General features: G+C 32.8%; 1 protein-coding gene across 1 annotated transcript in view; it reads right to left on the bottom strand.

The window, feature by feature from the left end:
• Positions 1–547: 547 nt before the first annotated feature.
• Positions 548–27,630, bottom strand: part of LOC123703930 — a 28,003-nt gene continuing 920 nt past the window's right edge. Inside the window, exons 2-19 of the mRNA XM_045652140.1 lie at positions 27,327–27,472; positions 26,477–26,587; positions 26,074–26,196; positions 25,030–25,250; positions 22,964–23,084; positions 21,176–21,449; positions 19,613–19,844; positions 13,864–14,010; positions 13,036–13,114; positions 12,223–12,265; positions 10,468–11,337; positions 7,837–10,115; positions 7,430–7,460; positions 6,766–6,833; positions 5,950–6,021; positions 4,386–5,001; positions 3,285–3,700; positions 548–2,639 (exon numbers count right to left, since the gene is read on the bottom strand). Coding sequence (XP_045508096.1) covers positions 918–2,639; positions 3,285–3,700; positions 4,386–5,001; positions 5,950–6,021; positions 6,766–6,833; positions 7,430–7,460; positions 7,837–10,115; positions 10,468–11,337; positions 12,223–12,265; positions 13,036–13,114; positions 13,864–14,010; positions 19,613–19,844; positions 21,176–21,449; positions 22,964–23,084; positions 25,030–25,250; positions 26,074–26,196; positions 26,477–26,587; positions 27,327–27,440 — 7,539 coding nt within the window. The 5' untranslated portion in view covers positions 27,441–27,472 and the 3' untranslated portion in view covers positions 548–917. The remainder of the gene's footprint in view (positions 2,640–3,284; positions 3,701–4,385; positions 5,002–5,949; positions 6,022–6,765; positions 6,834–7,429; positions 7,461–7,836; positions 10,116–10,467; positions 11,338–12,222; positions 12,266–13,035; positions 13,115–13,863; positions 14,011–19,612; positions 19,845–21,175; positions 21,450–22,963; positions 23,085–25,029; positions 25,251–26,073; positions 26,197–26,476; positions 26,588–27,326; positions 27,473–27,630) is intronic.

Below are 27,630 nucleotides of genomic sequence, written 5' to 3' on the forward strand. Positions count from 1 at the left end.
CACTTTGTCGTGATCGGGTCTCGACCAAACATTATCGTATACTTTTTGTATGTAGTGATTCATGCCCGGTCGTGGCTCTGACGGAGCACGGAGTGTTGAAATTTCTATGGTTTGTTTCTCGGCTCAATTTTAGCGTAACCTAAACGCCTGGGAAATTTGGATTTCCTGGACCTATACATAAGACGTTCGTAGTTGTTTTCGTAGGAACCATGTCATTGCAATATTACAAGAAACAAAAACGGCATTCATCTGAAACTGATTTTCAGTTTGGGAATCGAACCCAGGTGTTTTAAAATTAATGTTACCAACTTTATTTGTATTCAGTATTTTGATATCCATTTTTATAGTAGGTATCTTACGAAAATAGCTTTGAAACATTACTTCTGGAATGAATAAAATACATTGAACAACAGTTCTTGTTAATTTGTACAAAATTATTTGATGTAAAAAATATGTATTTTTACGTTTTATTAAAATGGTACAAAAATTTCATCATTTTTGTATAAAAGTAGGTATTAAAATATCTGCGGTTAATAAAACAATTTTGTTTAAATTCAAAAAAATTTATTACACACCACATTCAATATTAATTATTAATATACCTTTAGAACATAAATGAACCATAATTTACAAAATTATTGTAATTTATCATGTTAATACGACATTTTTCAACAATTCTATTGAAGAGTAAGATTATTAAGACATACATAACAGTCGTGCACTTATCATAATACATTGGCTTACATCTATTAAATTCTAACCTAATTATTATTCGCAAATTGTATTTATATAAATAAAAAATCATTATTTACAAAAATTAATACTACGTTCACATAATTTGACATTCCTTTTCTTTTGCGTCTCTAACAAAAATTAGATTGGCTTAGTTTTTTAAGTTTTATTTTTTAAATCAACTTTCATACTGGCAGATTTAATTCTTCAGAAGTTTGCGTACTCTCTTCACTTTTAATGTCTTTACCTTCAGACTCTGATATATCCAGAGGATCAGACTCTGATATATTTTCGAGTGAATTTTCATTTTCAACTGTTGAATTGTCATTATTTATTTCTAATTCATGAAATTTATGTTCCGAATTTTCTTCTGGTGGCTCATTTTGATCATTTTCAGTTTCTGCCTTTATATTATTATTAACACTATTTTTATTAGATTTATTATCCGTTATTTGCGGTCCTATTAACAAAGGTGGCATATACAAAGTTTCATTACTTGTCGTTTCATTTGAACCTACCATTTCTGGTTCAGCTTTGATTTGAAATTTATTCTCTATAGAATCTGTTTCATCTGAGTTTATTTCCTCACTTTGTGTATTTTGAATTTTATCTTTATTAGAAACTATTATAGGTGTTAAAAGCAAGCTAAGAGCTTTTCCTGTAGCTTGCGATTGTATCATCCATGTTGGTAAATTTGGTCGTACATTTGTATCGGATGTTGGAATTATTTGATTTTCTGGATTTTCTACTTTGGTTGGTATTGGAATAGGTACACGTGATGTTGATGCTTTTACTATAACCGAAATTGTATTATTAGGTACTGTGTTAGGTGCAGAAATAGGTATATTTTCAGGTGTAACGTTAGGTGCAGATATAGATATATTTTCAGGTGTAACGTTAGGTGCAGATATAGATATATTTTCAGGTGTAACGTTAGGTGCAGATATAGATATATTTTCAGGTGTAACGTTAGGTGCAGATATAGATATATTTTCAGGTGTAACGTTAGGTGCAGATATAGATATATTTTCAGGTGTAACGTTAGGTGCAGATATAGATATATTTTCAGGTGTAACGTTAGGTGCAGATATAGATATATTTTCAGGTGTAACGTTAGGTGCAGAAATAGGTATATTTTCAGGTGCAACGTTAGGTGCAGAAATAGGTATATTTTCAGGTGTAACGTTAGGTGAAGAAATATGTATATTTTGCGGTGTAATGTTAGATGAAACATTTTTTGAAGTTGATGGTTTTACAATTACAGAATTATTAGTTTTGATTATAGAAGCCGGATTATTATGATTTATTGATGATGATGGTGATACAATAACTGAAGGATTATTATTAGATACAGTGTTAGGTTTAGGTATATTTTTTGATAGTGTAACGTCAGGTGTAATAGAGAATGTGAAAGAAGGAAAATCAGATGTAGTGTCATCTTGTGATAAAAGTATATCCGATTCGCATAATGTATAAGTAGGATTAGATGAAGACGCGTTTGATACTGAAATATAAAGTTTTTTAGATGTTTTATCGCTTGGTAATATAGGCTGGTTGAATACTGGATTAGTAGGTAATGTAGTAGGTGTAGAATTAAATGGTCTCATGCTATTTTGTGATTCAGGAAGTTCGTGGAACGGTACAACACTTGGTACTGATATAGAAATATTTTTTGATTGACTAGGCGTTTGATTAATTTCAGATATTTGAGGCTCTGAATCTGTTATATCAACATATTCAACGGGATCTTTAGAACTAGATTCCGGTGCTTTTTGGGAGATATGATTTTTATCGACGAGTTGTCTTAGTTGTGCAAACGCGCCTGTCTTAAGCGAGTAAATTAAGAGACGATTTCTCGTGATCATCACCTTCTGGAATACGCTCATTTCTTGGATCACGCTATATACCTGTGAAACAAAAAATATATTTTTCAAACTTATATTTGTATCCATATTTATTGTTGCTCGTGGGAGAGAAATGAATAAATATACTATATTTTTTTTAATTACGTCATTACATTGAAAGTAAGATCGTGAAATTAAACTATTGTAAAACACGGTTACACTCATGAAATTATTGTATTTATTATCACCGACCCTTGATAACAAAGTATGACTAAAATCTGTCCGTTATTGTTGGTCAAAAACAAGTCAAAATTTCACAAAATTCTCTCACTAACGCATACTTCAGTTTTTAAGCTATTGCATAGCTTCTATCGCGGGCCAAGGCCCAAATTCTGAGCGCGGCGACCAAATGTAAAAATTCCGTAACGAAAAAACCGAATACCCCCCACTCTAACCGGCACAGCGATGCGATACTATGCAATAGCTTTACCGCGGCAGTCCTAAAGAGCCAAACGTATTTTTTGAAGTGAAACTTCTTTATCTGGGTGGAAAAAAATTTAGTGTAACATTTTTTCGTTACGCGTGACATTTTTCCGTTACGCGATATCTTTTTCTTATCCCTACCATGCGTGATTCGTGACTTATTTCTGTAAAGTTGCATATATTATTATGCACTTATTTTGTTTTTATCTTATTTTTTACACTTACCACAACACCGTTCAGCCCGTAATCACGCAACATTCGATTATAATATATCTTTCTAGTTTTCATTTTTCCCCATTTAATATTACCGCTTATTGCGTCCATTTCTTCACCATCACTTGTTAGATCTACTACTGCATCTTTTCCAACATCACTATCTTTATCTTTATCTATCTTTTCATCGATATCTTCAAATAAAAGTTGCGTGAATCTTTTGAAATTAGGCCCGCTTACGCTCGTCCAGTAACTGGGCGATTGAAATGGTAATTCTTTGGTAGTTAAAATTAAATATTGTGCGTCTAAAATCCATAATTGTTTAGAAGCGTCAACTTTAAATAAAGGCGCCATCTTGTGGGGCGTACTGGATAGGTACATGCGAACCGGTATGAATGCTCGCGGTGTTGAAATGTATCGAGACGATTCTAAAAAGGAAAGATTAGTATAAAGAATCACATTAATAAGGATACGTAAGGAAACAAACATATGTCATCTCTAGAGATAACATTATTTTTCGATGTTTTAACATCGCTTTTGCAATTGATAAAAAGCAATTTGACGAATCAAATGTATTCGTGTGTCGTACTAAAGATCCTATTCGATATATTTTTTGTTATTTTTATAGCATTGAATGCAATTTGAAACTTTTGTGACTGTAAGCCGGGACTTGAGCCCGCACTACTTATATCGTCGAAGTTATATATATGCCAAAAACTCTTATATTCAAACACACTATATTTTTATAATTTGTTACAACTAGTATTGAGAAAACCTGATCATTGAAACTTATACAAATATTGCATTAATCCACCAAAAAATTACTATAAATAGACTATCATTTACTTCAAAAACATTTTTTGAAGTGAAACTTCTTTATCGAGGTTGAAAAAAAATTTAGTGTAACATTTTTTCGTTACGCGTGATTTCCGTTACGCGCCATCTTTTTCTTATCCCTACCACGCGTGATTCGACGTTTTTCTGTAAAGTTTCGTACATGTAGATGTGGTTGCATATAGTAAATTATTTTTTGAAAAAAAAAGTTCATAAAGAAGTTTTACTTCTTACGTGTACACGCAAACATTTTTTTCAATGGTTTATCTAAATACTCACTACTGGTGACATCCATTGCAAGCATCGGATCTGTCTGTTCCTTGCTTCTTTTCACTGTAAGTACATTCTCTATTTCACTTTGTATTTCCTTATTCACATCATCTATATCGAGTATTCTAGTTTCATGCGTAATCTTTTTCCTTTTATTTTTAGTAATGTATCTATTATCATCATCTATATTTTTATATTTTACATTTACATTAACACGTACGTCTTTTTGTCTATCACCAAATGTATCGCTTGCGCTTGGTATTTCATCATCCGAATCTAATACAATAACTGTTTGTTCTGATTCATTTGTTTTTTCATCTTTTTCAACATTAATAACTTCTATATTTTTCTTATAATTGGGCAGTTCGAAATATTGACGAACTTTGTTCTTCTGTCGTTCCCATTCTTGTAAATCGTCCGCCATTGGAGTATCTACTTTATCATATATATCTGTTTGGTTCTTTTTCTTACGCCGTCGTCGTCTTATCAATTTTTGATTATTTAAAGACGTCTGTGAACTCTCTTGTAAATCGTCGGCTATTGGTGTATCCGTTTTATCTGTTTGGTCCTGTTTTTTCATATCCTGATTCCGTCGATTTATCAATTTTTGACTTTTTAATATTTTCTGTGAACAATTAATGACACTATGTGTACTTAGTATTATAAACAATAAAAAAGCGTGTGTCGTGTGCAAACGTGTCAGAAGTGAAACTTCTTTGGCAAGATTCAAATATACTAAAATCATCGCCTTACTAAATGAAGTGACGGTATTGCCATGAAATTTTGAAATTTTACTCTCAACGGGTCTAAAGAAGTTTCACTTCAATAAATATCAGGACATTTTTCACACACGGCACGATCTGATCCCATACTAAGCTTTCGCTTGTGTTATGGAAACCAAATGAATGATAAACATACATATATAATATTAAATACTTATATAGATAATTAACACCCAGACACAGAGCAAGCATCGATGGTCATCACACAAATATTTGCCCCGGGTGGGAATCGAACCCACGACCTCTCACTACCAACTAAGCCAACCGGTCAGTCAAAATAAATTCAATAGTTTTAGAGGACGGAGGTATGTTCGTAACTCTAACTCGAAAAATTACTGGACAGATTTGGATTAAACTTTACACTTATGTAGTTATTATAATTATATAGGTTCTTATCAGAATAACAAAGTTTGTGAGATTGGATGGATGTTTGTTACTATTTCACGCAAATATTACTGAATCGATTACAATTAAATTGTAATACCAGAATAAGACATAGGCTACTTTTTATCGAGGAAATCCCACAGGAACGGGAACTATGCGGGTTTTTCTGTGAAAATGCGGGCGAAGCCGCGGGCGGAAATCTAGTAGTATATAAATATGAAATAAAATTAAAAAAGATTTTTCAGCAATTTAGTATAACAAACATTCTTTCGGTGTTAGATACCCCATTTATCGAGGAAGGATATAGGCTATATATTATCATGCTAAGACCAACACGAGCGGAACAACGCGGGTAAAACCGCGGAGCGCAGCTAGTATGATATATTTAAAAATAAATTAAATCTTACCTTGGCAGAAAATGCCAATAATGGTAGCACGTCGCTGTATAGGTCTTTAAAGTAACTCTTATACGACATTAACTGTAACAAAAAACAAATATATTATTATACAAGCCGCTTTTCCCGGCTTTCCCCAATAAAAAATGTGTGCGTGTACCAGTGTACACACGCAAGAAGTGAAACTTCTTTATGACCTTATTTTTCAAAAAATAATTTACTATATGCAACTTTACAGAAATACATCGAATCACGCGTGGTAGGGATAAGAAAAAGATGGCGCGTATCGGAAAAATGTCACGCGTAACGAAAAATGTTACACTAAAATTTTTTCCAACCCCGATAAAGAAGTTTCACTTCAATAATTAATAGTCTATTGTTTGGTAACAATGTTGCATTTTAATTGAAAAATAATTTTAAAGTGAAACTTCTTCAGGCGCGTTGAGAGTAAAATTTCAAAGTCGCGTCATGGCAATACCGTCACGTCATGGAGTAACGCGACGGTTCTTGTATCTTTGAATCTTGCCGAGGAAGTTTCACTTCTGACACGTGAGCTTGACACAATAATTATGCTCTTTTTTAAGTATAAAATAGCAAGTATTTTATAAAATGTCACTTTTTAATACAGTTACAGGTAGAAGTAAAAACATTTATTTATTCAATTTAAATCAAATCAAAATCAAAAGAATTGAATTTGACCTCCTAAAAGCACTTTTGAATCGTCAATAAAACGTAGGTAATAATTTAGTTTTATTGACGATACATTATACATACTTAATGACTCAAGAATGGCTATATCGTTTTTGATGAATTTTCATAAATACTTACATCAGTTTGTTTTGACTTTACAATTGGTTGACCGATAGGCACTGTATTTCTTACGTCAAAATTATTATCTGTAACAAAAAAATATTAAGAAATACCTACTCAAATCATATCTATACCAATGTTATAAAGCTGTTAGTTTGTATGAATGCGCTAATCTCAGGAACTACTGGTCCGATTTGAAAAGGCACATCACGCTAAGACCAATAGGAGCCGAGCAATGCGGGTAAAACCGCCGGACACAGCTAGTCTTACGTATATAGAAATGAATAAAAATTTAATTGAGACCAACTGGAAGGCTACTTTTAAATTAATAAGATATCATCAAAATCGGTTCACCCCGTCACAAGTTCTGAGGTAAAAAAACCCACAAAATATCTCAAAATTATCTTTATGAGAACTAGAACAATTTAAAAGAGGGTAAATCACTATTCACTACATAGTATAAAACAAAGTCGCTTTCTCTGTCCCTATGTCCCTTTGTATGCTTAAATCTTTAAAACTACGCAACGGATTTTGATGCGGTTTTTTTAATAGATAGAGTGATTCAAGGGGAAGGTTTTAGTATATAATTTATTATGTTTTAGACAAAGCGGGCGAAGCCGCGGGCGGAATGCTAGTTTTCTTATAAAACTTTAAAAAGAATATATTTAAATTTATAACTTACCCGCTAAAGAGGGCTGAGGTTTGATCGACGTCTGAAAATTATGAAAATTGGCAATTATTAATATTTTCGAATATAAAAGACTATAATAAGAGACAAATTAAAAAAAATAAGAGCATGTTATTTTCCGATTTATGGAAGTGAAACTTCTTTAGACGCGTTGAGAGTAAAATTCCAAGGTGGCGTCATTGCAATACTGTCACGTCATGGAGTACGGCGACGATTTTGGTATCGTTGAATCTTGCCAAAGAAGTTTCAATTCTGACACGTGTGCTCGGCACACACGCATTTTTTTTTATTTAACTTAAATTTTTTGTGGAAACTGCTGATGTAAGGTTTTTTATCTCTTGTATATAAAAAAATATCATATTATTTGTTTTGTAAAGTTAAATGAATAAAAATATACTCACGTGTGTGACAGTAGGTGCAACCTGGGCTATCAACATAGTCTTATTTATCTTCCTTACTTCTTCTATATTCGGCAATTCCACTTTTTTCACTTGCCTTCGAGCCATTTTTCGCACTTTTACACTAAACGGCTTACACCATTTAGCCAAATAAATATTATTTTCATTTTTCCAAAAACTAACTGGCATTTCATTGAGGCCATGTTTTTTCAGCATTTTTATTAACTTTGGCGGTAAATCTTCATTATCATTCATATCTTCGTCTATTTGAAGATCTTTGGTATCAGAAAATTCGTCGGAAACTTCAAAAGCCGAGTCAAATATATTCGTCGTTTCACACAAATTATCTTCTGTTTTAATTTTTGTTTCTAGTTCATTTGGTTCAATTTTAACATTAGGCTCTTTTTTGATTAGTGTTTTCGTGACACCATGTTTATATACGTTTTCGAGTAAATCGTCTGTCGATTTATTAAATATTTTCGTTAGAAGACACTCTTGCATCGAACCCTCACTTGCATCTTTTGGTTTACTCTGTTTATCAATTGTATCTGTGATTTCTTTGAGTATATTTGAAATTGCAACCGATTTATCGTATTTAGTTTTATCTATATCATTGTTATATTCTGTTTGTTCCTTGTCTTTTAATTCAAAAGGTAAGTGATGTACTGTAACTACATTACTTTGTGAATCGGCTTTTTCATTATTATTACTCGTATCTCTTGGTATTAAATAAAAGGTTGATATTGGCGCTTCATTTTTATTTGGAGACTGTTTATCTACTGTATCGGAAATTTCTTTAAGTACATTTGCAAGTGCAGTCGATTTATTACTCTCTTTACTTTTCGGTATTTTCGACGGTTTTAGTAATAAATTTCGTAAGGAATCCCCTTTTGATGGTTCATATATATTTGGTGTACTTTCTTTGTCAATATTTTTCATTGTAGATGTCGTTTTTGAAGATTTTGCGAGTAAATTTTGTTTAGCAGTAACAAGTTTGGCAGATAATACTTTATCTGATTTCTTGCATTGTTCATCAACTGTCTGTAATATTTCTTTGAGTATGTTTGAAATAACAACTGCTTTGTCATTTGCTTTGTTTTCTTTGGGAGCATTCGGTTTTTCTTGAACCGAGCTATGTGATTTGGGAGCATTCGGTTTTTCTTGTACAGAGCTTGATTCATTTGGTATATCTTTTGAAGTTGATGCTGTGTCTATGAAATCAGGTTCTTTTTTAACTTCTAAAGTATTTGGAAGTGCAATATAATTTTCTGGACTATTTTGTGCATTTATAGAATCTACATTATCTTCGAATGTATCTGTTATATTTGTCTGGTCGTTTTGTGATGTTGTTTCTACCACATCCATATTTTCAGTTATTTCTGTATCTTGTTCTTTACTTGAATTTTCTTCACCATTATCTGCATTTGATAATTGTGTAAATATATTAATCTCCTCTTTAATTTTCGATATATTTTCTTGTGTCATATTTAGTTTTCTGGACATTGCTGACAATATATTTATTTGAGATTGAATTTTTGTGATATCGATTGTTGGATTAGACGTGTTTTGTTCTTTGTTTTTCTCATTCGTAATTTGTGACATGTTTTTTAATTTATTCGATATTAGTGAGAGTAAATGCAATTCCTTTTGAATATCTTTCACTATCGTGTGTGCGTTTGATAGTTCAGTAAATCTACTTAGATCACAGATTTTTGCAAGTTCCATCGTCTGTTTGTCAATACTTGACATTACTGGCACTGTATCTTCATTTATATTTCGTGTGAGGTCTATTGTACTCTCGTCATCTTCAATTTTTATAATCTGACCATCTATTGGTATATTCCTTGCACGGTGTTTAGATAAATTCTTAGTTTTGGGTAAGAATAGCGGTTTGCTCAACAATTCTGATAGCATTCTATTCGACTTTGTCGCATCTGGGCTTGGATTCGTTTGCGATAGTTTCAACTGTATTATCTTTTGCCTCTCTTTAATTTCTAAATCATTCATTGGTCTTGTGAACATGTCCAGAAATATATTTTGTTCTTTCTCCAAATTTTTCACTATGGCTGCCATTTTATTGTCTTTCCTTGCTGAAATGTCACGTTCATTATTAATTCCGGAATTTGCTTGTTTATTTTTTCTTACAGGTTTGTTGTATTTCATAAGATTACTAACAGTATATTGTTTGAGTTTGATCGAGCCGTTTTTCGAATGTCTCTGCCAGGTCGGTATTTCATCACAACGACATAATAAAACTTTTGTGTCCATTGTCAATGCGGGATCTGAAATAAATATATTTTCTTGTGTTTGTTTTTAAGCGAGTATTTACATTCAGAAATTAAAGAATTTAACGGATTTTAAACGCGATTTATTCGTTGTATTATTAACCCTACGTTTCGCACACTTTGCAGCGAGCTTCTTAACGAGATGACTAATTATATAATGAATAAATAACAACTAAAATCTTTAATGAATTTTTAAAAGCGCTTTTTCTTTTCTAAATGAAAAAATGTTATTTTAACTAATTGTTATATTGTAATATAATTACAGATAGATTAATTAGAATTATTAAGAAAACTTAATGTTATACATGAAATTATCATAAACTAAATAAATTACTAAAATAACACTTACCTAATTTACCAGCAGCATCACTTTCATCATCACAACAATCACTTCCATCAATATCCATACTTGAATTAGAATTATCATCATCTTGACATACATTTTCTTCACTATTACTTACACTATCTTCTCTACTAGTCTCTCCTAGTAAATTCTTATATTTCATATTCAACATTTTATTTAAATTGTCCAGTAATACATCAGTACCTCCTTTACCCTTACTATCTATTATTTTTAAGAAATCTTTAACAACATTAAGCTTAGCGTCACTCGGCTCTTCTTTAATTTTAAATCTGTGCGATTTATCGTAATTTTTCTTAGAACACACGTTTTTTAGAATACTATCCAAAGGTACAACGTATAGTTTATCTTTCTTTTCCTCACTTTGTGAAGAATCAGCATTAATAGTTTCGTCAATCATGAGATTATCATCCGAATCTGAATCATTTAAATTAGTTTTACATAAACTACCTTTTACGGGAGCTTTTTTTAATACTGAACTGCCTTCCGAAATAATATTATCAATGACAACATTACTTTTAACAATTTCTCTTTCGTCTAAAATCTTTAAATCTATTCGGGAGTCTTTTTCGAAGTCGATTCTTGGTTTTTTAGCTACGGGCTGATATTCATTTGTATTATCATTTTCCCTTACTACTGTTTCTAGAGATTTCGATTCATGTTTATCTTCATCGGAATCGCTTTCGAATATAATACTAACTTTAGCGTTACTCGGATCAATTGATTGGATTTTTTCTAATGTTTCCGGTTCATTTTCATTTTCTAATAAGAAATCATCTTCTTCGGTTTGAACATATTGCATGGAATCATCATTGATTTCTAAAGTATTGAAAATTTCTTCCAAGGGGACTATGTCATCTAGGGGAAATAATATAGGTTTATTTTTTATGCAACTGTATTTAACTATACAGGGTGTCCCACTGTTGGTATACTAAGCTCAAAGGAGGTTTTTGCATACGATGAGTATGTAAAAAAATACTTATAAAATCCCAGGAGCAGTTTTTTTCAAATAGATGAATTCTTAAAACTCTATGTGTATACCCAAAACAAGCAACCCGCCCAGCTTTACCACCAGCACGTGAGCTATCGTTTAAGATTATGTTTTCATAGACAAAATGCTCACATTAGCGAATCGGTATATGCCGGCTGCGCGAAGCTAGAGACGAAAACATGGCTTTTCAGAAAAAACAAGTGATAACTGCGTTAAAAACAACCGACTTCAAACTTGCATTTGCAAAATTTACAAATACCTACAGACAAAAATGCTCATAAAATAAAAACTACTGGGCCTATCCGAATAAAATTTTTATGGGACCAATTCGACACCATCCCGCATCGAACAAAAAAAGAATCACGTAAATCGGTTCAGAAACCTCGGAGTAATCGGTGTACATACATAAAAAAAAAATATGCCGGCCGAATTGATAACCTCCTCCTTTTTTTTGAAGTCGGTTATTAATGATCAAAAATTTTTTGATGTAATTTTGTTGTTTAAGTATTTTTTACGTGATCGGCGTATGCAATACTATAAGTCCCTTCGCGCTTAGTATACCAATAGTGGGACACCCTGTATATAATAGTGTCAGAAATGGGATAGAAATATACTATCTTTGAATAAAAAGAATTCCTCCTTCTTTAATATATTAGTTCTTCTTCTTTATTATTTTACTATTAACATAACAAAAATGTCTTTAATTAAATTGATTAAAATAAATATATAAACATTAAATTCAAGCTACTTACGACAATTTTCGAGATCTTCAAGAAGACCTAAGTCTGGAGTACTCTGAAAAAAGAGACAAACATACAGTTTAAAAAAATACGCTATTATAAGATAAACTCATAAAATTATTGTATTGTCGCCGATCCTTGATAAGTGTACAAAGTTTGAATTAAATCTGACCGTTAAAGTCAAAATCGAGTCTAAAGGAGTTACATACAAACATACAGGCGAAGCTAATAAAAGTTTTCACTACATAGTATAAAACAGTCGCTTTCTCTGTCCCTATGTATGCTTAAATCTTTAAAACTACGCAACTTATTTTGATGGATATTGAAAATGAAACTTCTATAGGCGCGTTGAGAGTAAAATGTCAAGGGCGCGTCATGGCAATACCGTCACATCATGGAGTAACGATTATGTCACCTTTCAATTTTGCCAAAGAAGTTTCACTTCGGACACGTGTGCTCGGCACACACGCTAATTTAATAGAGTCAATCACGAGGATGGTTTTAGTTCATAATTTATTAGGTTTCACACAAAGCGAAAGCTTATAAAGTACTAGCTTTCTGCCCGCGGCTTCACTCGCGTTTTTAAAGGAAACCCGCACCGTTCCTGTTTCCGTGGGATTTCCGGGATAAAACCTATCCTATATGTGAATCCAAGTTACCCTATATATGTGTGCTAAATTTCATTGTAATCGGTTCAGTAGTTTATGCGTGAAAACCATACATACATACATACAAACCTTTCCTCTTTATAATATTAGTAAAGATATACATAGATATATAGATATAATATTTGTTTGTAAATTATATGTTCTGTAAAACACTTACCAAAGGCGTGAGTATAACAAGATCCTGCTGCACTAGCTCGAGCCAGTCGGGACTTTTAGTTAATACTGCGTTCGGAAACCTGTTAATAAACACAAATAAATACATTCAACACTTCCAAAGGACCTCAGTCCGCAATAAGTAAGAAAGAAAGAATAGAAAGAAAAAATAATTATCTTTTACAATAAGACATTCGTATTCAATTTTAAGTAAAAATTACCGAGATTGTCGGCAAAATAATATAAATGCTGACAACACTGATTAAATTATAATTAAATTTGTGGGAAAAAAATGCCCAATTTTAGTCAAAATGTACAGTTTTCTGACAAGAAATGAAGTTCCTTATAATACAAGTTTCCACCTTGGTAAGAAAAATTAACAATATTAAGGAAAAATTTAAAAAATCATGAAATGTTTTTATTTTTTATTAAAGGCCTTTAAATGAGCTATAATTATTCCATTTACAATATTACAAAATTCTCCATAGATTTTGAGATATTTGATGCAATACCAAATATTCCTAGACGTTGTTGATGTGTGTATATAATATATCGACTGACCGGTTGGCTTGGTTGGTAGTGGCCCTGCCTTCCAAGCCGGAGGTCGTGGTTTCGATTCCCACCCGGGGCAAATATTTGTGTGATTAACATAGATGTTTGCTCTGTGTCAGGGTGTTCATTATCTATATAACTATTTATTTAAAATTATATATGTATGTTTATGAGCCATCTGGTTTCCATAACACAAGCGAAAGCTTAGTATGGGATCAGATTGTGCCGTGTGTGAAAATTATCCTGAAATATGTATTTATTTATTTATATAAGCACTTACATCTGAGCGACGAGTTGAACGAACCGGCTGAGCGAGCTGAGCGAATTGAGCGAGTTTAGATCGCTCGGTGTCGTGAGCGAACTGCGCGCGAGAGTTCGGGCTTCGTGCCAGCGGCGTTGGAGTAGCGGGAGTGATACTAAGTCACCGCTGGAAATATCAATAAATATATAAATACTATCTATTACTAATATTATAAAGAGGAAAGGTTAGTAATTATGTATGTATGGTTTTCACGCATAAACTACTGGACCGATTTAAAAAATTATTTCACCATTAGAAAGCTGCATCTTCACTGAGCAACATAGGCTAGGTTTTATCCCGGAAATCCCACGGGAACGGGAACTATGCGGTTTTTTCTTTGAAAACGCGGGCGAGGCCGCAGGCGGAAAGCTAGTGTACAATAAAGAACTAGACTCAAAATTAGTCTAAAATAAAAAAAAAACGGCCAAGTGCGAGTCGGACTCACGCATGATTCACGCACGGGCTCCTACTATCATCTATATGTATGTATGTATGTTCTGAATATGCTAATGCTAATATCTATAAACTCTTCAGCTTTATAATGAACGCACGGCCGCAGCGCGATGCACTCGTGTTATCGGCGCCTGTACACGGTCTGACTCGCTATAAACTCGTCGTTACTATTAACTACGGACTACTTTGAAATAACGTGTGTTAAGCTATTTTAATTAATTTAAAGTTATATGAACATTTACGTAGTCTACTTTGAAGCTGCCATTGACGTTATACAAAAGTACATTCCTACTAAAAGTGAAGCGTTTAGTAATACGCCCGTGCAGTATTTACGATAACAAACCGGTTTTCGCTATGAGTTTGCAACACACGCCGCCGAGTATTACATTTATAAGCGGCAGCGGTAGCGGAGGCGGATCAACACCGAATCTGCGTGGATACGGCATGGAGGAAACACAGAATTCAAATATTAACATAAGAAAAAGAAAGGAGCGCACGTATGAACAAGATTTTAAAAAAGACTTAGCGGATTTTCGTATTGAAATCATGAATTTTTTCCAAGAATTTGCCAAAGATCAAAATGAAAATTTAACTAAATTAAGTCAACAGATATCATGCATTAGAGAAGATATAACTGCCATATACTCGGTAACGCATTCGCTTACCCAAGAAATAAATGACTTGAAATGTGATTCTCAAAAAATTCGTTCTACTCTAATCTCGTCAGAAAACAGAATTTCAACCCTAGAAAACAACTTTCAAAAACTAAAATTATTACCGGATCACGACAAAATGAAAACAACAAGCGTTATTGATGAAACCTTAATTTCGGAATTGAAGGAGCGTAATGAGCGTGAAAAAAATGTAATTTTAGTCGGTATTTCCGAAAAAATTGATACTAATTTTAATTCTAGAACCACATATGACTATGAAAAAGTTTTCCAAATTATCTCAACAATGTACGAAAATTGCCCGAAGCCATTAAAGTGCATACGGTTGGGAAAATTCATTCCTAATAAAAGTAGACCGAAAAAAGTGATATTTAATTCGAATGATACTCCCCGAGTTCTGCTGCGAAATAGAACTAAACTTCCTAAAAATGTTTTTATGTATTATGACCAAACGCCTGCGCAAAAGTCCCATTTATTATCAGTAAGAGAAGAGATGAATCGTCGCATTGAAGAAGGTGAACAAGAACTATGTATAAAATACTTCAATGGAGTACCCAAAATTATCAAGAAGACTCAAAAAAACTAAATATTACTCACCCATCCCCAGGAACTACTGTCAAAAATACTTACCATACATACCTAAATTGGAAAATGGATAAAAATGATGTGGAAACGCTTGGGAACCAAGTTGACAGTGAGATTGGAGTGGGTAATTCTTGTTTAATTGCTAATCCGGAACTTCTTAATCATAACAGCTTTTCTTTTAATTCCTCTTTTAAAATTGTTACTCAAAATATTCGTAGTATTAATAAAAACTTATTGGAATTTAAGGTTTTTCTGTCACGTTGTGCGTTCGAGTGCGATATAATAATACTTACTGAATGCTGGCTTAAGAATTATGACTTTGTTCCACCCCTAGAGAACTATCATAGTTACAACACTACAAGACATATAAACCAAAACAGCGGGGTTACTGCGTACGTACGTAATAATATTACTGATATCGAAGTTGTTGAATCAGATTTGGATGATGCTGATGGTCTAATTATAACTATTGCTAAACAATATGCTTTTGTTTGTATTTATCGGTCTCCCTCTTTTGCGACAATAGACAAATTCCTGCATTCTTTTGACTTAATATTGTGTAACTTAAGGCTTGTTCCTAATATCTTCATAATTGGCGACTTAAATATTGACATCGGTAATGAGAACACTGATCAAAGATCTGACGAATATTTAGATTTTCTTGCATGTCATGGATTCTTACCAAGTCACTCTTTACCTACACGTGGTAAAAGCTGTCTTGACCACTGTTTCGTAAAATCTAATATAAAAGTGGCTACTTTTGTATGTGAATCTGCAATAACGGATCATTCTGCTATATTTCTTACTTTTTCAGAAAAACCAAAAACTAGTATAGCTAAGACAACATGTTTTACAACCAATATAAATTACTCAAAAGCTTCCAAACTACTTTCATTGGTAGATTGGCACAATCTACTATCTACAAATGATCCAAATAGTCTAATTAATTCCTTGCTTGATACCGTTGGTAATATTATAAGCGATTGTTCCCGATTATTTAAAAAAACTAATAGAAAATCTATTTTACAACCCTGGATTACACCAGGTTTGCTGCGATGTATACGTTTCAGAGATATTTTACACCGCCGAAACAAAAACGATCCAAATAACAAGGAACTTGAACTCATATATAAACGCTATAGGAATCATTGTAGTAATATTTTACACACTTCTAAAAACAATTATGATAAAATTGAGCTTAATAATAACAGAAAAGATATTAAAAAGTCATGGAAAACTATTAAACGCATTTGCCATATAAACAGTAACTCATTAAAAAGCCCTGATAATGCTTTAAATTTATTAAAACTTAAGGACACTCCAGTCCATTCTATTGAATTTATAAATGATTTCTTTATTAATATAGGTAATGAACTAGCTTCAAATATTTTAAATCAACTAAATTTATCAGAAATTCAGCTCAAATCTAAAAATAATCAAGGCGCCATTTCACTCAATTCATTTGTTTTATTGGAAACAGATATATTGGAGGTTAATAGTACAATTTTGGCTTTAAAAAACACTTATGCTTCAGGATATGATGGCATATCATCTATTTTCTTAAAGAAAAATCTTGCTATATTTGGCCAACCGATCACGCAATTATGCAATATATGCTTATCATCGGGTGTGTTTCCTGATCGTTTAAAGCAATCTCAAGTTGTGCCGATCTACAAGTCGGGAGACAGAGACAGTATAACCAACTATCGCCCCATCTCACTTTTGCCAACCATATCAAAGGTTCTGGAGAAGCTTATTAATAAGCGTCTCGTTAATTACTTGGAAAAGAATTGCATACTTTCAATTAACCAATTTGGCTTTCGTGCAAAAAAATCGACCAGTGATGCTATCAATACTCTTGTGTCTCTTATCGCTAACAACCTAGACAGGAAGATAAAATGTTTGGGTGTTTTTTTGGATCTGGCGAAAGCGTTCGATACTGTCTCTGTCCCCCTGCTCCTGGCAAAACTTGAATCAATAGGAATCCGTGGTACTCCGCTAGAATTGTTTAGAGATTATTTATCAAATAGGACTCAATTTGTTAAAATTGGTGATGTACAGAGCCAAAAGCGGTCCATAAATTTTGGCGTTCCTCAGGGATCGGTACTCGGCCCTACGCTCTTTTTAATATACCTAAATGACCTATGTAATCTACATATACCTGACGCGAAGATAATAAGTTTTGCTGATGATACTGTTATTGTTTTTCAAGGGGAGACATGGGAATCTGCTCGTTTGGCAGCTGAATCAGGCATGCGATTAGTAATAAATTGGCTAAATCATAATCTTTTAACTCTAAATTTTACAAAAACTAAATATATAAATTTTTCTCTTAAAAATAATACCAGACCTCCCCATAATTTTACCATAAAGGCGCATACGTGCTTAAATGTAGGAAACTGCGATTGCTATACTCTTTGTCCTGTCGATACTATAAAATACTTAGGGATAACAATAGATAAAAACTTAAGCTGGAAGCCGCAAATAGATGATTTAAAAAGTAGAATACGTAAACTTATCCCAATTTTTAAAAAAATAAGACGACTTAAAGATGAAACCACGAACAAAATCGTCTACCAGTCTTTATGCCAATCACTCCTTAATTATGGTATCTCGGCTTGGGGTGGCGCAAATAAAACAACACTTCTTAAGCTTGAACGCACACAGAGATGTATCTTAAAAGTACTGCAATTTAAGCCGTTTAGATATCCAACAAATCTCTTGTACAACGAATGCCGCGTTCTGACTGTGAGGCAATTGTTTATAAAAGTAATAGTCCTGGAGCAGCACAAAGCTCTTCCATCTTCTACCGTTGTTACAAAAAGAAAAACCCGCATTGAAGAGATCTACTGTGTGCCGGGTTGTAAAACTCGTTTTGCGAAAAATTTTGCATATTATATTGCTCCCTATTTGTATAATTATATTAACAATAAAATTAAAATAAAAGACATGAGTAGATACCTTTGCAGTAAATCTTTCGACAAATTTTTGCTTCGCCTCGACTACAACGAGACAGAAAAACTGTTTGTGGCTAGTACCATCTAGAACCTATTACTTAAAGTTACCTTACTATTATTTATACTCATTAGTTTTATATGTGCATCAGAACTTGTTTAACGAGAACATTTATAATATTATATAAACCGTAGTGTACATTTTGCAAAAAATAAGTAAATAAATAAATTAAAATAATAATAAACTTCCCTGCTGTAACACAGTGGCGTCAGCGACTAGCACGGAGGGAAGTATGTTTGTTTGTACCTAATAATTGTTATGTACCTATATGCCTTATGTTTATGTGTAATAATTGTTATGTACCTATATATCTTACTGAAACGCATGTAACATGTTCTTTGTAAAAAATAAATAAATAAATAAATAAATAAATAAATAAATAAATAAATAATATTAGTACTATAAGAAATAACACGCGAGGCCGGGTTAAATATTAGCTTGAAATGTAATAAGAATGTACAGCTACCTAATTGATGTAGGTAGGTTGAAAACAATTCACAGCAAGTCAACGACTATAAGCAAAGTGAGGGTAGTTGGGTCGAACGTCGTATAAACATCATCCGAGCCCCTAGGCACGATTCCTACGAATGCGCCACGAGTCTAAGGAAAGCTTTTTATAATATTCGACAGCTAAGCATGTTCAGACATGTCTAACAGTATAGATCTAATGAAACGGTATGATTCTAACAACTTGAATAAAATAAATCGGTAAACAGCCATTAAATTATAACATTTCTAAGGGCCGATTTTTCAATCCTTGGTTAAAATTTATCCGTCCAATATGGTATTACACGAACCTTTTTAAATGTCACCTGTGAACTGTGAAATACGAACAATTAGAATACATTTTTGAAATGGTAGTTTAATACGTTATTCGATGAATAAGTTTTAACCAAGGATTGAAAAATCAGCCCTAAATAGAAAAATAAAAAACCACATTTAATTAAAGACAGAAAACACGATAAGAACAATAAAATAAATAACAATAGGGATATAAAACTTACCTCGAACAATACGCAAAATGTACAGCCGTCCACACACGAGCCAGCCACTCTCTATACAAATGGGATCCCGTTGAATTCCCCTCGGACCCGGCAACCTTTTGCCCAGTACCTTCTAAAAGATCGTTGGTATTTGTATCAGTGTCAACGGTTGCAGTACCCTCTATATTTTCTTTTGACATAAAACTTTCGGATCCTAGAGGGTCAGTAGGCAAAATTCCGGTTTCCGAAGATTCTGTAGAAAATAATAAGTACTGAGATTGTAAAAAATAATAAGTACATTAATATGTTTTTCAAATTAAATAAATAAATAAATATTTCAGGACAATTTTCACACACGGCACGATCTGATACAAAGCTTTCGCTTGTGTTATGGAAACCAGATGGCTGATAAACATACATGTATAAATTTAAACAAATACTTATATATAGATAATTAACACCCAGACACAGAGCAAACATCTATGTTCATCACACAAATATTTGCCCCGGGTGGGAATCGAACCCACGACCTCTGGCTTGGAAGGCAGGGCCACTACCAACCAGTCCATTAGTCAGTCGAAATTATTATATTATTTATATTTAGCAAATTGACATATTATATGTAATTTTAATGTAATGCTGTAATAATCTAATACAAAGAAAATAAAAAATAGCAATTGTGGCAAAACAGACTTCCCGTCAGCAAAGCAGCAACCAAAATGTATTACTGCAAAATGTATACTAATAGGGAATATGTATAAAATTTGAAATGGCCTAAAATATTTTTTTCTCGAATACTTATTATCGTAATATTATAATGAAAAGGATATTAATAAGGAATAATATTCAAAAAGTGCAAAATAAGGGAGCGAAATTCAAACTTCCAAAACGCGCCACCATTGGTCGATCGAAATGTGACGTCATCTGACACAACATTGTATTCATCAGCATCGAAACTCATACTGTTTACAAGTTTTTGTGAAAAAAATAAATAATTTTTTGACTTCTTCCATGGTTTTAAAGTTATAAAAAATGTAAATATTATGAAGTAACTGAAAAGTCCACAGTAAACACTAAGGTAAACACCCACTGGACGTGTCATGTGACGTCACGCAAAGCGCGCGCAAAATGGCGGCGTTTGAACTGCTTAATTTTTTTTAAAGTTTTAAATTTCATTTTTAAAAATATCTAGAGTATTTTGAAGCCCTTTAATATTTTTTTCTAAGTTATAAAATAGTAAACTATTTATTTAAGACAAAAAAGAAAAACATGAATATTCCCCATTGGCAGAGGAGACCACATAATATAATCTATACTAATACTATAAAGCTGAAGAGTTTGTTTGTTTGTATGTTTGTTTGTTTGAACGCGCTAATCTCAGAAAGTGCTGGTCCAATTTGAAAAATTCTTTCGGTGTTCGATAGCCCATTTATCGAGGAAGGTTATAGGCTATGTATCATCACGCTAAAGCCAACAGGAGCGGAGCAATGCGGGTGAATCCGCGGGGAACAGCTAGTTAATAATATATATAAAATATCTGTATCCTTTGTTGCAAATTCATAAATAAATAAATAAACCTTGTACCTAAATATTTGGTTCCTAGACTTCCTGTTGCTCCTGTAGCCAATGCTCCAGTATTCAAAGACTCGGATCCTAAAGTTCCTGTTGCTAAAGACTCGGATCCTAAAGTTAATGTTGCTATAGTTCTTGAAGCCAAAACGTCTTCGGATCCTACGGGATCCGGGATAGCAAAAATTACGTCAACTGTGCCAACGGGTCGTGGTATCTTGGCTATTGCCTTTTGCAGTAAGTGTAATAGTTTCATCATATCTTCCATTTTACAGGTCATACGGTAATTCTGTGGGGAATTTAAAAAACAAAAATTAAACACGTTTAGTTGCGAATATAGGTACTTGCATACGTTAAAAGGCAATAATTAAACAGGTAGTACCTTTAATTTTATACATACACTAGATTACCGCCCGCGGCTTCGCCCGCTTTGTCTAAAACCTAATAAATCTTAATACATATAAATCTCGTGTCACAATGTTTGTCCTCAATGGACTCCTAAACCACTTAACCGATTATAATAAAATTCGCACACCATGTGCAGTTCGATCCAACTTGAGAGATAGGATAGTTTAAATCTCAAAACGTTTTAGAAAAAGCGGGCGAAGCCGCGGGCGGTAAGCTAGTTATATACTAAAACCTTCCTCTTGAATCACTCTGGGCCGATTTTTCAATGCCCAGATAAACAGCTAGATAGACTTTATTCTTCAGTTAACAAAATATTCAATTTTTCAATAGACGAATAGGACTTATCTATCGAATAACTACGTTATTTGAGGAATAAATCTATCTGCTGCTCCAACGGCCAGATAGCGTGCTATTCGACGATTAGACGTTTGAGTTGACAACTGACGCGTCAAATTTGGGATATTTTCGTATGTAATAACATAGAGCGTAGAATTTTTACAATAAAGCCTCTTTCTATAAAATAATTATCAATTAAAATCATATTGAAATTGATGTTTTTGATAGTACTGATGATCATGCCATTGAAAATTTGCCGGGCGCTGCCTTTATGTCGTTTCCATCGAAATATATAAATTTTAAAATCTGAAATTTTAACACAAATTTAATCAAAACTCTTTACTCGAATCAAAACAATAATCAACAATCATAGAACACAAGATAAACTTAAAATGCACTCCTGACGTGAGTCATAATGACGGTTGTTGACATATTGCAAGTTGACTCTATCCCGCTCTAACCTGACTAATTTAATATGTTTGTTTCACCACTCCAAAAGCAGAGCTGCCAATATGGAAATATTTGGTCAGATAGTTATTCATCAAATAAATCACGATTGAAAAATAGGCGAGCCGTTATGAGTTAGATAAGCAAACGAATAAATCTATTCGAGGGGTAGTTATTAGACTGTTTATCTGGGCATTGAAAAATCGGCCCTCTATCTATTAAAAAAACCGCATCAAAATCCGTTGCGTAGTTTTAAAGATTTAAAAATACATAGGGACGGAGAAAGCGACTTTGTTATACAGAACAAACTATTGCGTGTAAATTAAAATATAATATTATTTTACGTGGGTTTTTTTTGTGTGATTCTATACAAACGTAACCACCCTAAGTGTATTTGTTTCTGTTTGAACAATTGTCTTCCTTAAAAAATAACGAAGGTAACAGAAACTACATTTAAAAATTAGAAAAAAAGACACAAGAAAAGTCAATAAGACTTATCTCCACCACATAATTTATCGGCAGGTCGTACAGTACAGCTATATGAAAGTGCTTATACCTAAAAAAAGAGAAAAGAAGAGTCAAGAAGAGATAAGAAGAGTCAACAAGACCCACCTTCGCAACAACACATATCGACGGGTCGTACAGTATAGCTATATCGGCCACTTGCCACTCGGGTAAGAATAATGGCTCTCCAGCCTGGAGACGCTTTACTGTGCGCAAGTATGCCGCTTTCCTGTAAGTCAAACGTCAAAAATGTAGTAAAAATTGTTGATCAAAAATCAAAATCAAAAATATTTATTCAGTAACAAATATGTTTACAATTATATCAGTCATTGAGACATGCTTTTAAGCATTAATAGCTTGTGTTAGAACATCTCGCTCTTCCTAGAGTACATTACCATTTATTGTTACACGAATAACACTTTCTTCAATAAAGTAAAAGTGATACAAAGATAAATATGTAAAAAACTATAATGGGGGAAAGTTAATTCTAGATAGCCAAGTCAAAATTAAAGCGAACATAAAACTAAATACGAAATGAATTACGAAAGAAATAAGTCGAATTTAAAAACAACTTGGACTATGACGGGCACTTAGATTACAAAATAAAAGACAGATGGAGCGTTGCCGAACTAAACCGAATAATTTATCGTCATTTTCAATAAAGCTATGTGTGCTGTAATTTCGCCGCTGCACTGTACGTACACGGTGATTCTGTGTGCGTGTAATGTTGCCAGATATTGAAAAATTTCCCAAAATTTTCCCCGACTACAGAAAAAAGAGGGTTATGTTTTTCGAGTTTATGGATGTATGTATAATATTTCTTTGACACGCCCTGCAGTGTTGCAACCGTTGGACCGATTTTGAGTTGTGAGGTTTCATTGCAATGATCTGAATTATTATGTTAGTGGCGGTAGTGACGTAGGCTATATACATAAATGAGAAGTCAAGTTTTAATTTTTATTTGAATTCTTTTATTACATAAAGTACCCTACTAGCCTACTAAAGTTATAGTAAGCCTACTAAAGTTATATATGGACAAAATAATTGTATTCAATTTTTTATTAAATAAATTACATAAAAAAAGTTTCAATATTAACTATAATAATTATATTATTTTTTATTTTTCATAATATATGAATACGAATAGCGGTAGTTTTTAGTCGAGAATACGGGACATTTTATTTTCATCATATCCATCATGGAGTTCACATAAATTAAATCGCTAGTGAAAACGACTATGACGTTTTTAAGCCTTATAAAAGTAACAAAATAATGTATTATGCTTATTAAAATAATCTAATAATTATCATGAACCTTTAGTGCACTATACAAATAATCACATTCACGATCGAAAAATCCAACAGCATTACCCTGAAGATCTTTTAACCATTTTACCATTTTACCAATAAAAATGGCAAATTCATTTTCAAAATACTGGCAACATACGTTGAAGTTTTGTATTCCTTCATATCTGTAAAATTATTATTCGTATTAAAGAAATAACTCAGCCAAATAATCTATAGAAAACCTGTGAAACGATGTTTTATCTTTGTTTTTGTTTTCGGGAACAAATTTTACAGCGTTTTATTATCACAAGACGGCATTTTTTTACTAAAATTCAAACCCTTTTTGACGTATTGCATGACACTTTATGCGCTATAGCACTGGTGCAGCGACGTATTTGTTTTTTATTTCGTATTTTCTTTGACAAGGGCGACGGGCGGTTGTCATGCTCCATCTGTACTTTATTTTGTAATCTAAGGACGGGCATAATATGACCAAGTTTTTTTTAATCATTTTTTAAGCGTTATAATCATCATTAAATAATAATTACATTTGAATTTAAATTTTAACCGTTATTTATCTTAAGCGTAAATCATTAATGTATAAACATCTTCACATGACTTTTCGAAGTGAAACTTCTTTAGAGAAAAATTTCAAGGTCACATCATGGCAATACCGTCACGTCACAGAGTAACGCGACGATTTTGATATCTTTGAATCGTGCCAAAGAATATTCACTTCTGAGAACAGGAGAAGAGAGAATTTTCACGTCAGAGAAATTTCACTCTTCTATAAAAGAGAACGTGTTCTCAGCGCCGCACTTAAAATTTAAAACTTTTTAAACAAATTATAAACACGATATAAATAAATATGAAGATAATACAACTCACCACACCCTAAAAACCGTTTGTATCGACACGTGCATTTCATCAGCCGCCTCTTTAACCACCATCGGGCTGAGCACATAGTTCGCCATCTTGTCTCCCTCCCCCCGCACTCCCATTGCTTTTGCGGCTATATTCTTGCGAGCGAGTTTAACTATGTCGCTGACTATTTTTGTGACGGTAGTTGAACAGTAGGTGGGTAAAAAGCCGAGCTTCGTGCTCTCCATCTGGATTTGGTGATCATTTTGTGAGATTTTGTGCAATTTTATGACATTTTGCGAGTTTTTTTTAAATAATGTGAAATCTTCTGACACTTCGTGAACTTTTGTGATATATTGAGAGATTTTATGGAACCTTGTGCGATTTTATGGAATCCTATTATACATATTATGCAGAAACATGATTTCTTTTTTCATTTCAGTAAAATTTTAATGATGTTATAACAAACTTCTCATTTATAACATTAGTAGGATAAGTAGAATATTATTAATTACTAGCTTAAGATGATGTGATAGTGTGATTGAAGCCCCGGGAGGCTTCAATCACACAGTATGCGGATAAAAATTTGCCTATGTGCTAATCGAAACAATAATCAGCTGTTATAGAGAGAGTATTACATACATCCACACTCACAAACTTTTGCAGTTATAATATTAGTACTTTTACGTGGAAGACTAATAAACATACTCACAAAGTCACAAACATTCCCATTTATAATATATCTTTAATATTATTTATTAGTAAGATATCTTTAATATTATTTTTAACATTTTTAAGCATTTACAATAAGTGCGAGTGTGAAGTCCCATGTCCCCTAGTGGGGTAAGGGGCAGATGCATAGTACATCTGTTTCACTGATCGAATTTCTTTAGAGACAAGTAGGTGATCAGCCTTCTGTGTCCTGCCAGACGGAGACATTTTTTTTTTCTTCGTCTCCACCGGGAATCGAACCCAGAACCCCTCGGCTCACGCGTCAACCACTGTACCAAGAAGGCGGTCATTTATAATAAGAGTATAATGTTATTTATTACAATTATAACATCAACTTACCGCATCCACAATATGGACCAGTGCCAGCTTGTCGATCACGGCCCACATTGGCTGCGGTAATTCATCGAGCAACACTTTTAACTGCATCTCATTACCTTGACTACGGATTACGCAGATACGTGTCTGAAAATTGTGTTAGATGAACATTTTAATATATATATAAATTATTATTTCGTAGTGTTTAATTTTACGCGAGTATTATACACTAGCTGTGCCCTGCAGTGTTACCCGTAGTGCTGTTCTTCTTAGCGTGATGATATGATAGCCTATAGCTATCCTCGATAAATGGGCTATCTAACACCGAAAGAATTTTTCAAATTGGACCAGTAGTTCCTGAGATTAGCGCATTCAAACAAACAAACTCTTCGGCTTTATAATATTAGTATGAATAAAATAAACTCACCACTTCAATCATATGTGCCAGATATTTCTTAACTATAGACAACATAACATATATACTCCTGGGTTTGTTTAAAGATGTCGCCAGTTTTAACAGACCAAAGTTACGTTTTGACTGTAACAAATTATACACACTTTTACTATTTAGCTTTATTTCAAATGAGAAATATTCAAAGAATAAAATATATAATACAATATTTAAAATAAATAAATATTTCAGGACAATTTTCATACATGGCATGATCTGATCCCATACTAAGCTTTCGCTTGTGTTATGGAAACCAGATGGCTGATAAACATACATATTATATAATTTTAAATAAACACTAATATAGATAATTAACACCCAGACACAGAGCAAACATATATTATGTTCATCACACAAATATTTGCCCTGGGTGGGAATTGAACCCACAACTAATGGCTTGGACGGCAGGGTCACTACCAACCGGCTCTAAAATTACTGTAAAAACAAGTAAAAGTATAGTTTGTAGTCACACGACAATATTTAATGAATATCCAATAGTTTTAAATCCTTCTTTGGAATATTTAAAAACAAGTTAATGGTATATCGCAGTAAATGTGAATATATAAACATTTTGTGAATCTTGTGACAGGATCATTTATACTTATTTACTAACCCAGCATAAATTGTTTTACCTTCGTCTTATCACTTAGGGGTGTGAAAAATAGATGTCTATTGAAAAGAAAATTCATGAGATTCAGTCAAGCCATTTCTGAGGAGATTTACTACAAAAACCGTGATAGGAGAATAATAGGATAAAAAAAATTATAAAAATTATTAATAATATTTATTAGTAGGATAAACATATTATTAGGAAAAATATACTCACTAAATTTGTTTTGTAATTATAAAACCAATTATGTGTATATAGTCCACTGTGGCTCAAAAAATGTTTACTAAATTCGGTGAGATGCTTAAACGTCCAAGTTTTTTTGTTCCACATTTTGTTGATCTGTTTTAATATCTATATGTTATCTGTGGAGCAAATAAATTTCATTATCTTTTTTTTTGTCAAAATAATATTTTAATAATCTTTGTGTTTAATGTATTTTAAAGTATGTTACAAGTCGCGTCAAGTAAAAAGAACGCTGACAGATGGCTGCGCATTGGCAATTTATCGGTCTATTTGGTGT

The sequence above is a fragment of the Colias croceus genome, chromosome 28, assembly GCF_905220415.1.
Source record: "Colias croceus chromosome 28, ilColCroc2.1".
NCBI lineage: Eukaryota > Metazoa > Arthropoda > Insecta > Lepidoptera > Pieridae > Colias > Colias croceus.